The 12007-nt window shown below is 36.7% G+C and overlaps 1 protein-coding gene and 1 pseudogene across 2 annotated transcripts in view; both read right to left on the minus strand.

Annotated features, from left to right (window-relative positions):
- Positions 1–205: 205 nt before the first annotated feature.
- Positions 206–4049, minus strand: LOC136159854 (transcription factor BTF3 pseudogene; annotated as a pseudogene).
- A 153-nt stretch (positions 4050–4202) lies between these two features.
- P4HA1 (prolyl 4-hydroxylase subunit alpha 1) overlaps positions 4203–12007 on the minus strand; it is a 95106-nt gene continuing 87301 nt past the window's right edge. For both annotated transcript variants that reach the window (XM_065922557.1, XM_065922556.1), the window contains exons 12-15: positions 11651–11716; positions 7350–7418; positions 6761–6857; positions 4203–5289 (exon numbers count right to left, since the gene is read on the minus strand). In XM_065922557.1, the coding sequence (XP_065778629.1) occupies positions 5219–5289; positions 6761–6857; positions 7350–7418; positions 11651–11716 (303 nt within the window). In that variant the 3' untranslated portion in view covers positions 4203–5218. The remainder of the gene's footprint in view (positions 5290–6760; positions 6858–7349; positions 7419–11650; positions 11717–12007) is intronic.

Genomic DNA, 12007 nt, shown 5'->3' on the forward strand with positions numbered 1-12007 from the left:
AATGCCCTTTAATGTTTCAAGAAAAAATGAATAGGATGAAGAACATGGTATCTGATCAATATATCTATCAGGCTCAACTATAATACAACCTGAAAACTTTAAAGGCAGATTCTTCAAACAAGCACTTCACCACAATTAGTATATTTCTTTCAGCTATTTTTAATCAAATGACTGAAATCAGGGTTTCTCTACCTTTGCACCACTGACATTTGGGAGTGATAATTTTTTTTGAGTTATAATTCACATAACACTGTATTAGTTTCAGGTATATAATGCTTCAATATTTATATATATTGCAGAATGATCATCACAATAATCATTAACATCCATCACCACACATAGTTACATTTTTTCCTTGTGGCTTTTTTTTATTAGGCAAAGAACTTTATTAATCTTTATTTCAAACTTTATTCTTAGGTTTTTCATCTTAATTAGCTGCAAAGAATGAATTGTATATAAGCAAAACCTGAAAAGAGCTTCTGTGTCCAGTGGCTGGGCTTAAAAACATTAGAGATCTAGATTTTATCAGACCCATAAAGAAAATTTTAAAAGCAGTCATAACATAAAATAGCAGCTCTCAGTAACTTCAAGATTTATTTTCTTCAGAGGTTGACTCAATTCAGTTTGCTGCATTCTTGGAAACCTCATCAAAATTATCCACTAGATCTGTACCTTCATCATCATCATCTTCTCTGGCAAGTGGTGCTCCTCTGTACACAGATTGTTTGGGCGGAGCTTGACGAGTCTCCTCAAACTAGTCACACTATCTGCACCAAGTTGGTTTAAGATGCTGGGTAACATTTCTGTCAGCTGCTGTGTCTCAGCATTGCCTGTAATGGTGGAAGTGTTTGCTGCCAGAGATGCCGGAACTTTAGCATTGTTAAAGTGGATCAATGTTCCTTGATTTGTGAACCTACTCACCTCTTCAATACCAGGAATATTGTCTAACCCTAACTTCTTTAAAGAGAACTGAAGTTTTTTGTCATCTGCCATGGTTGTTCTATGAACCACCTTCTTTCTGCAAGCAGTTCCTTTCCCACCAATGCACATTTGTGCAGGCAACTTTCTCCTGGTTCATGATAGTTTCTTTCATCTTGCTGGAGTGGAAATGGGGCTGTGCTGGGGACTAGGTTTGGTGCTCAGGTGGTCTCTGGCAGACCATCTGAGATTAGGCGCACACATGTGGGGATGCAAGATGGCAGCTAGATGTGATTTATTTATTTTATAACTGGAAGTTTGTACTTCTTGATCACCTTCACTCTTTTTACCCTTTACCCTAATCATTTACCTTTGGAAACCACTAGATCTTTTATCTGTCTTTTTGTTACCATTTTGTCTTTTTAGATTCCACATACAAGTAAGATCATATAGTACTCAATATTTACCTTTCTCTGTCCAACTTATTTCACTTGGCATGGTAATCTTCAAGGTCCACTCATGGTGTCACAAATGACAAAACTTCTTTTTTATGGATGGTTAATATTCTACTGTGTGTATATATCACATTTTCTTTATTTATTCATCAATGGACACTTAGGTTGCTTCCATGTTCAGTGCTGCAAAGAATATGGGAGTGCATGTATATTTTCAAGATAGTGCTTTCATTTCTGCAGATAAAAATCCAGAAGTGGAATTGCTGGGTCACTGTTCTGTTTTTAACATTCTGAAGAAACTTTACACTGTTTTTCAGAGTAGCTACTCCATAAGTACACTAATTTTAAATCTTTTTTTAAATTTTATACTATAAAAGTTAATTTTTTTTCTGTAGCTGATGCTGTATCCTATGGGTTTGATAATTAGTATTTTCATCATCTTTCATATCTATTTCATACTTTCCATTCTGGTATCAAAAGTGCATTCTCTAGATTTCTTAGGAAGGTGTCATAGGAACAATATTTTCTGAGTTCCTGCATGTTGATAGATTTGTCTGTGCCTTTATACTTAAAGGTTAGTTATGCTACAGACAAAACATTTTGTTCACATTTTCTTTCCTTGACTATCTTAAATATATTTTATATCCATTTTCTTCTAGAATAAGGTGTTGTTGTCAACATCTAATAATGATCTAATTCTCTCTCCTTTACAAGTAATGTGGTCCTTTTGCCAAAATGCTCAAAGGAATTTTTTCCCCTCTTTAAAATCTGGTAATTTTACAAGTACGTATTGATGTTGGTTATTCTGAGTTATTTTCTGGCACACAAGTCTCTGCTCTTTCAATATATACTTTTAAACAATTTTAGCAAAGTGTTGTGTCCATCTCAGCCTACTCATAGTGATAACGTTGGACAGGAATGCCTGAGACACTTGACTGGGTCCCTATTACTTGTGGAGAGCCCCCCCCACCCCCAACACCGGACATTTCCTGGACTAGAGTCAATGTTGTGGCCGCAGCAGCCCTGTGGTTCTTAACTATGACTACAGGGAGGGAGCACCTCAGCAAAAACCATCAGAGGACTTTAAAGAACAAGATTACTCAAAGACCCTACAGGGTGCAGCGCTACCCAGGGCCACAGAGTTGGTCACGGGTAGAGTAGGGGGTAGCGCAGATCTGGAGGATTCTGCCTTTATTAAGTTCCCAGGATAGGGTGCCTGAGATTTTGTGCCTGCCTCAGTATTGGCAAATTTCAAGTATAAGAGTGGGACCTGGGCAAGGGAAGGGAAAAACAGATACGGTAGAATGGTCATTTATCTAGGACAGAGGTCCCCAGCCACCTGTTAGGAACTAGGCTGCACTACAGGAGGTGAGGTGAGTGAGAGTGAAGCTGCATCTGCCACTCCCATCACTCTTCCATCACCCTTAGATAGGGTCATCTAGTTGCAGGAAAACAAGCTCAGGGTTCCCTCTGATTCTGCATTATGGTGAGTTGTAGAATTATTTCATTATATATCACAGTGTGTAATAATAATAGAAATAAAGTACACAATAAATGTAATGCTTTTGAATTATCTCAAAACCATCCCCCCGCCCCGGGTCTATGGGAAAATAAGTCTTCCACAAAACCAGTCTCTGCTGCCAAAAAGGTTGGGGACAGCTGATCTAGGACACAGGACTTTCTGTTAATAAAAGGGGAGCTGCAGGGGTGGGACAGCCTGATTGCTTATCTATTTGTTTTGCTTGCAGCCGTGTCATACAGCTGGCAGTATGTTTAAGATGGATGCCTTTGAAATGGATGTGTCAGCAGTTAACAGCTTCTTGAAAGGCACTCACACTACAGAAACTTTTCTTGAAATATAATTTTCAGATAGTGACTGCAGATAGTGACTGCAGCCATGAAATTAAAAGACGCTTGCTCCTTGGAAGGAAAGTTATGACCAACCTAGACAGCATATTGAAAAGCAGAGACATTACTTTGCCAACAAAGGTCCATCTAGTCAAGGCTATGATTTTTCCAATAGTCATGTATGGATGTGAGAGGTGGACTATAAAGAAAGCTGAGCGCCGAAGAATTGATACTTTTGAACTGTGGTGTTGGAGAAGACTCTTGAGAGTCCCTTGGACTGCAAGGAGATCCAACCAGTCCATCGTAAAGGTGGTCAGTCCTGGGTGTTCATTAGAAGCACTGATGCTGAAGCTGAAACTCCAATACTTTGGCCACCTGATACCAAGAGCTAACTCACTGGAAAAGACCCTGATGCTGGGAAAGATTGAGGGCAGGAGGAGGAGGGGACAACAGAGGATGCGATGGTTGGATGGCATCACTGACTTTGTAGTGGAACAAAGGATAGGTGGAAGAAAGAAACTTCAGTTAACTTTTTACCAATTGTTTTTGAATACCCTCTTTCCCAGAGAATTAACCAAATTCCTATTTGAATACTATGTGAAGGATAAAGAGCCCTATTATGAACTAGGATTCACCATAAGAAATGTAAAGGTTAGCTTAAAGGGTCAAGTAACATACTTCCTTAGGTTCAGAGCTTTCAACTACCACACCATATATCTGAAGAAAATAAAGTCTTATATAACATTACTGTAAAAATTCCATAACCATAGTATTAAAGATTGGAGCTCCCTTTAAAGGTAATGTATTTTGATTAAATATCTGAAGGTTTAGAGAGCCTACATTTTCTACCATACAATGAGACTTTAGAATGAATGAACATTGAGAATAAATTTAGGTCCTAAATATAAAGAAATAACCTGTTATTGCAATAGCATACATTCACATTCAAATATGAAAAATACCACACAGAAAACAGAAACATTTTAAAAAAAAAGGTTTAAGATCATAAATAGGTTATTGTCACAACACATTTCCAGAATTGAAGAAACAAACATTTTGGCTGTTTAGGAAAAACTTTTTTTTTATCAATTCCCTCATCATTGAAAGAACTTGTACATTTTAAAACTTCCAGTCTCCTAAGGCACAATATTTATTTAATCTGAATGCCAACATCATCATCCCCTGCTGTCTGTAGCTGGAATAAGAGGCAAGGAATTAGAGCTAAGGAAAACAACAAAAATTTTTGGACAAAATCATGAGTCATTTAAGAAAAGGAAGAAACAGGCTAAGTCATGATCATTTCTGTTATGAAGGCCAAAACTTTTTAATGTAGGACCTTCTGTTAAATTTTTTTAAAATCGAAGTATTTTAACTCAAATTTAATTCACCACAGAGGAGCTATGAAAGGAGCAGATTGGTAAAAATAAAGAATACTTTAAAAAGGACTTGGGAGAAGAAAAAATGTACTTAGAAAACATAGGGGCAAACGTTAAACAGAACCGAGTTTAGAGGGCTAATTTATTCCAAGTTGTCAGGCAGATCCAGAAGAAAGTTAAGACTAGGTAAACACAGTACCTAGGTATACCCTGTAAGGCATCTGTTCCTTAATCAGATGGACCATTTTAGTCCACCACCAACCAACAGACATATACTGAAATATTACAACCAGATGCTTAACGTGTATTTTTTTTTCCAACCAAAAAAAGTTTTTAAAATATAAAGGTAAAAGTTCCTCATTTTTAACCCTGCCTTTTTGTCCTCTGTGATACTAACTGAACTTTAAGGGTTTTATATGTACAATGTGGTGATTTAGTGTTACTTTTAAAAGAAAAAAAACCCACAAAGTTAGTGATTGTCCACAGATGAAACATGGGATGAGGTTCATGACTGAATCAATCACGGAGTGTTAGTCAATTGTAAACTCTTGAAAGTTAAGACTGGGAATTGTGTGTATCAGACACATTAGAGAATAACAGGAGAGAAAGAAAGTTCATTTGTCATTCCAATTCTGACAAGGTGCATGGTCTTCGAAATTCCTGTCCACGTTCATGGAGCCATTTATTGGATACTGTGAAAGAACAAAATATATTAATGTACCCTGCTATCTAACTAGTATTGCATTAACTTCTGAGATATAGCTCTATAATGAAGTTTCAACATGAATTTTTTAACCCAAGACCAAAACCAGACAAATATGCATGCTACTGAGGCTGTCTTTCAAGAACTTCACTAAATGATGGAGACACAGATTTTATATGTATGTACATTTGAGAATCTGTAAATGTACACTTCCTAAAGTTTCTAATGTTCAATCTAAGGCTTGTGATGTGCATATGTGTTAGTCGCCCAGTCATGTCTGACTCTTTGCGACACCATAAACTGTAGCCATATTCTGGAATTCTCCAGGCAAGAATACTGACGTGGATTGCCATTTCCTTCTCCAGGGTATCTTCCTAACCCAGGGATCAAACCCTGGGTCTCCTGCATTGCAGGCAGATTCTTTACCATCTGAGCTACTAGGGAAGCGATGTAGGTATAGACAGAACAAAACAATGTTTTACCTGCTCACAAAATACAACTTCTAATACAAAGACATTTATAAGATGAACATAAAGTCTCCACGCTAAAGGAGCAATTCTATGATTAATCTCTCCTATTATGTGCTCATTAAGCTTCCTGTGTTCCAAGATACTGTTTAATACACCCCAAAAGGAATTAATTTTCTTCTTCTCCTATATTATAGAACATGGCATCAACATGTATAAGATATCTAAACTAACTCTTACTAATTCCTTACTAATTCTTAACTAGTCTGTTACCTTTCTTAACCTGTGTAGCCAATCTTTCTTTCATTAAACCCTGTCATTTTTCCTTCTTTGATCTCTTCAATCTGTTCACTGCTCTCCAAATCTTCTGCAGCTGCCTTAGTCCAGCCTTTATCATCACCCACTTAGAAAACAGGAAACAGCCTTCTAAACTCATCTCTCCTGTGCTAGCCTCTCTTTATTCTAGTCCAGTGGTTCACAAATATAAACATCACTTCTTTTAAATCTTTGAAGTGTGGCCAAGTGACACATACTAAAATAGTTATGGGGTTAAATGAATCTTTATTAAAATAATCTTACCCATTTCTAGTCCCTTTTTTTAACTTGGCCAGTTCTATACTTGCATGACCCTCAAGAGCTCTCCAGCCTCATAGGAGTCCTGGCCCTGGTCCCTAACATGCTTGGAAAACAACTGCTTATCTTCAAGACCAGACAGAAAAATCAAAACTTCAAAGAAGCCTCCCTAAATGTAAGTAGTTACTGTCTTCTGTTTACATCTTTGTATTATTATATACTACATTATACTCTACCCACTAATGTGTCTGAGACAACTGTGGATCCCATGAGAGGAAGATATTGTCTAACTCAACTTTGAGTCAATTAGTGTTTCTCAGAGTAACAAGTGGAAATAGTGTTTAAATTGTCATAAAAAATAATTCCAAAATAAGAGACCAAAATCATAAATTCTATTCAGAGAGTACAGGAAATATTTACCCCATTTGTTTCCAACCAGCACTGGACAGGCTGCATGCCGTGTACTATAATCTCCTTCTCCACTGGCAAACAGATTATACCAGAAAACAGCAGTTCCCTAAGGAGAACAATGCAAAATTATCCCCAAATAAAGTATCAGGTTATCACTTTTACAGTAATTAAATTTTCCTCTGTTTTATGGAAATAATTATCCATGGCAGCACTATATCTTCCTCTAATAGAATTCTGAAAGTATGACATAACTTACAAAATTTTGGCAATGACCTGAAAACATTAACATCAGAGTTGCTTAACAAAGAAGTATGTCTGCCAAAGCTAACACATCTTATAAATAGCAAGCACCATATGGAACCCATTTTAAAAATGAAAACTTCTAAATACTAATCCCTGGATGTTCATACCTCTGGGTACCCATGGTAAATTGTACCAAAAAAAGAAAAGTAAGGATTTTCCTATAGATAATGTATTCCTTAAGTATACTACCTTTTAAAATGTTATTTTTATAGATAAATAACTATAGGTATCTCTCTTCCTGAGGGGAAAAAAATACAGAGAAACACCCCCAGTTAAAACGACAAATCAAACTTACCTTTTTGGGCCAAACACTGGCTCCTACTTCAGGAAAAACAGTGGCTCCTCCTGCTAACACATCACTCATCTAATAAGAGATGACAGAGTATTATCAAAAGTGCTGGTGGAATAAAATTAAACATGCCCCTTTCGGCCGGAACCTCCATCTTCCAGCTAAGGCCCATGCGCGTCTTCGGCTGCTTCCCATCTCTCCCCTGGCCCCTCAGGCTAATTCGCCAAAATGACCAACAAAAGGGCAAGAGGAGGGGCACCCACCACGTGTTCTCTAGGCCTTTTAGAAAACATGGAGTTGTTCCTTTGGCCACATACATGCAAATCTACAAGAAGGGTGATATTATAGATACCAAGAGAATGGGTACTGTTCAAAAAGGAATGCCCCACAAATGTTACCACGGCAAAACTAGGGGAGTCTACAGCGTTACCCAGCATGCTGCTGGCATCACTGTAAACAAACAAGGACAAGGTTCTTGCCAAAAGAATTAATGTGCTGAGATAGATTCCTGAAACGTGTGAAGGACAATGATCAAAAAGGAAGGAAACCAGAGAGAAAGGGACTTGAGTTCAGCTGAAGTGCCAGCCTGCTCCACCCAGAGAGGCACACTTCATGAGGACCAATGCAAAGGAACCTGAACTGTTGGAGCCCATTCCCTATGAATTCATGGACTGATGGGTGTAAAAATAAAGATCTAGACTGTATAAATGTTTCTCTTAATTGAGTAGAGGTGTTGTGTCCAAATTCAGTGGGTGATGTGTTTTTTCTTCCTGAAAGATGTAACAGTTTGTTGTTCAGTATGCTCCACTGGTTAATAAACTGCCAGATATTTAAAAAAAAAAAAATTAAACATGCTACTGTGAGATAGATAAGATACTGAAAACTAGAATGAGAATACCTGGACTTCTATTTACATAGATGGATTGGTGGATGCTGGTCAGTTTTTAAAAAACAAGATGCCATTTGGGTTTACACACATAGATAAAAGCAAAGGAAAGATAAAGTCAGCAAGGGAGACAGGAAAAGGGTTTGGAAGATAGCTATTTCTTTTATAGCCAAGAGGTAAAAAGAGAGGATTTAAAACTGACAAATTGAGTAACATAAGGGTATAAATATGTATTATATAGCACTAGAATATCACCTCCATGGGGGTAGGAATTTTCACCTGTTTTATTGCTGAACTTCATTGTCTAAAATGATACCTCAAAATAGTATGTATTTCAATAAATATTTAAATAGGTGAATTCAAACAGAAATAAACACTAAGAGAAAAGTAACAAACTACAACCAGTTTTGTCATTTCTCATGTAACACATAGTAACTAAAAATTAAGATTTATAAAGTTATAGTCTTAAAGGTAAATCAGAATAAAAACACAAAATCTTCCAAATAAATTGAAGCACATTCACAAAATGAGGCAAAGGAAACAGAGATCACAGAGTGAAGATTTTTTTCCAAAAAAATAAGGAAGTATAATGTAGTGTATCATCAAGCAAGCTTAATCCATCTATATGCTATAATCAGTGATATATAGGCAAATGCTGTACCAAGCCACCAGGGAAGCTGTACCAAAGAAAACAGTCTGACCTTGATATCAAACAGTTTAAAGGTAAAAGCACTGAGTGATATAAAGACATGTATTTTACTGTGATACACATATAACCAGTATCAAAGACCTGATTGCTCTTAAGCAATGAAAAATTAACTTTAGAAAAATTTAAACTTTGTGCTATGGGCCTATCTGGGAAGAGCATTCAAATAGTGGGAAAAAATGAAAACTAATTAATAAAAATGCTGTATATAACTAAAGTGAAGTCGCTCAGTCGTATCTGACTCTTTGCGACCCCATGGACTGGAGCCTACCAGAATCCTCAGTCCATGGGATTTTCCAGGCAAGAATACTGGAATGGGTTGCCATTTCCTTCTCCAATATATAACTAAAGGGGGACATAATTAATATGTAGTATAATAGTTACAAATAATCTAACATTTATGAATACTGGACCAAATAATATAGCATCATGTATGTCTGCTTTTATGAATCAAATACAGCCAAAAGCAAATGCTTAATGGCTCTTAAATACCTGAAAAGATGTTCAACCTCTCTAATAAGAGAAATGCAAATTAAACCACAATACTGGGCATACACACCAAGGAAACCAGATCTGAAAGAGACATGTACACCCCAATGTTCATCGCAGCACTGTTTATAATAGCCAGGACATGGAAGCAACCTAGATGCCCATCAGCAGACCAATGGATAAGGAAGCTGTGGTATATATACACCATGGAATATTACTCAGCCATTAAAAAGAATTCATTTGAATCAGTTCTAATGAGATGGATGAAACTGGAGCCCATTATCCAGAGTGAAGTAAGCCAGAAAGATAAAGACCATTACAGTATACTAACACATATATATGGAATTTAGAAAGATGGTAACGAAAACCCTATATGCAAGACAGAAAAAGAGACAGAGATGTATAGAACAGATTTTTGGACTCTATGGAAGAAGGCGAAAGTGAGATGATCTCAGAGAACAGCATGGAAACATGTATATTATCAAGTGTGAAATAGATCGCCAGTCCAGGTTGGATGCATGAGACGAGTGCTCGGGGCTGGTGCACTGGGATGACCCAGAGAGATGGGACAGGGAGGGAGGTGGGAGGCGGGTTCAGGATGGGGAACACGTGTAAATCCATGGCTGATTCATGTCAATGTATGACAAAAACTACTACAATATTGTAAAGTAATTAGCCTCCAACTAATAAAAATAAATGAAAAAAAAAAATACCACAATAACTGCTAATCTGATAAAGTAAAAGATGTACAGATCAAAAGTTTGACAAGCATCACACTTAAAAGATGGTATATAAATTAGTACAAGTCTACAGATCTCACCTCTAGAAAATATACAAAGACTTCACAACATGAATTTTTGTATAATGTTATCAACTTCTCCCCTGGTTTTCCCTTTGTGATAATTCTCATTTTTAATTTATCTTATACATCTTAAATCCTTTTTTTATAGTGTCTTAAGATCCTTCTGCAAACCAGATGGAGTTGTGAGAGGGAAAGAGAGGGATAAGGAGAGAAATCAAGAGAGTGACAAGGTAGGTTGGATACAGGGAGAGAGGTCTGCTTGAAAAAAAAAAAAAGAGGGAAAGAAGAATGGGAAAAAACTGGGCAGAAGACAAACAGAAGATAGCAGGGAGCAAGGAAGAAAGAAACCAGACAGAGTAGGGAGACACAGATCTAGTAGGGGGTGAAGTAAAACAGGTAACAAAAAGATTCCATTTCATATAAATCAAAGGAGGATAGGGGATGGAAATAACAATGAAATAAGCAAAACTAAATCAATATAAAGTAAATCTTTTAAAGTTAATGAAGGTTACAACACTGTAGGAGATTGTACTTGCTCAATCTAATATATCCCAATATGTCCTGACCCCTGTGTTCTTTTTACATGACATGGACATCCTTCTTGAGTGGTAGAGTCTATGTTCCTTCCCTCTTGAAGCATGGAAGACATCTATAATGGCCTCAATTAATAAAACAGCAGAAGTGATAGTATTTGACTTTGGAGCATGGCTAATAAAAATGTCATGTACTTCCTTTTGTGGGAGGATGCTTGCTCTTAGAAGCCAGTCACCATGCTGTGAGGAAGCCCAGGTCACAAGTCAATATTTTGGTTAGCTTCAATCTCAGCCTTCAAGGTGACCCCAAGTGCCAGCCATCATGAGAGATTCAGAGCAAGAACCATGAATAAAGGCCAATCTCACCACCATGAAAGGTAAAAATCAAGTTATTAATTTAAACCATTCAGTTTTGGTGTGACTTGTTATGCAGCAATAGACAACTGGGGCAAATATTATATGATCAAAGCTTGGTTTTTTCTATATATTTCAATAGATAAACAATTTTTTAAAACATCATACTGTGTTGAAAGTAATTAACATGTGAGAATGGTTACCCTTGAGGAAAGGGCTTCCAGGGTGCTGTAATTTACCATTTCTTGGTCTGAGTGCCGAATACACTAGATATATTCCCTTTGTGAAAATTTATCAAGTTAATACCTATGATTTGTACACTTTTCTGATATGATCATTTTAACTTTCTTCCTCAGGCTGTAGTAAGTACAATCTGAAAAAGTGATAAATGAAAAAAAAAATCTTAACTCTCTTTACTCAGTTGTAAGAAACAGTCAACTAAGATGTTAAGAGCTAACCAAAGCAAACATCTAAACACATTAAAATAAGGCATGTGATCAAATCCCATTTAAAATGAAAATTTTAGCTATAACTTACATAAAACAGCCACGTAGCAATTCTGTTTCCTGTCCCCAGCTCTTTGAAAGCATCTGGCTCATCTTTCTGTGAATAAAATACAATTCAGTGATATAAAATTCAGTAATGCAAGTTCTCCACAGGCAACTAATCATCAGTAACATGCTGAACAGTATGCTAAAAATAGCCCCTAAAGGTTCCTTTGTAATATCCAGTGCACTTTATACAAAAGTCTCTCAAATATTTGTTGACTGTTTATTCAACTAGTACACTGAATACTTTTGATAAGAGCATTTGGGGGGAAAAACAGATGTGTTAGTCTATACAATGAAAACCAATATCTACTATCCACAGATTGTTTTAAAAATTAACACCTAT

Source organism: Muntiacus reevesi, chromosome 2 (assembly GCF_963930625.1).
Source record: "Muntiacus reevesi chromosome 2, mMunRee1.1, whole genome shotgun sequence".
Taxonomy (NCBI): Eukaryota; Metazoa; Chordata; class Mammalia; order Artiodactyla; family Cervidae; genus Muntiacus; species Muntiacus reevesi.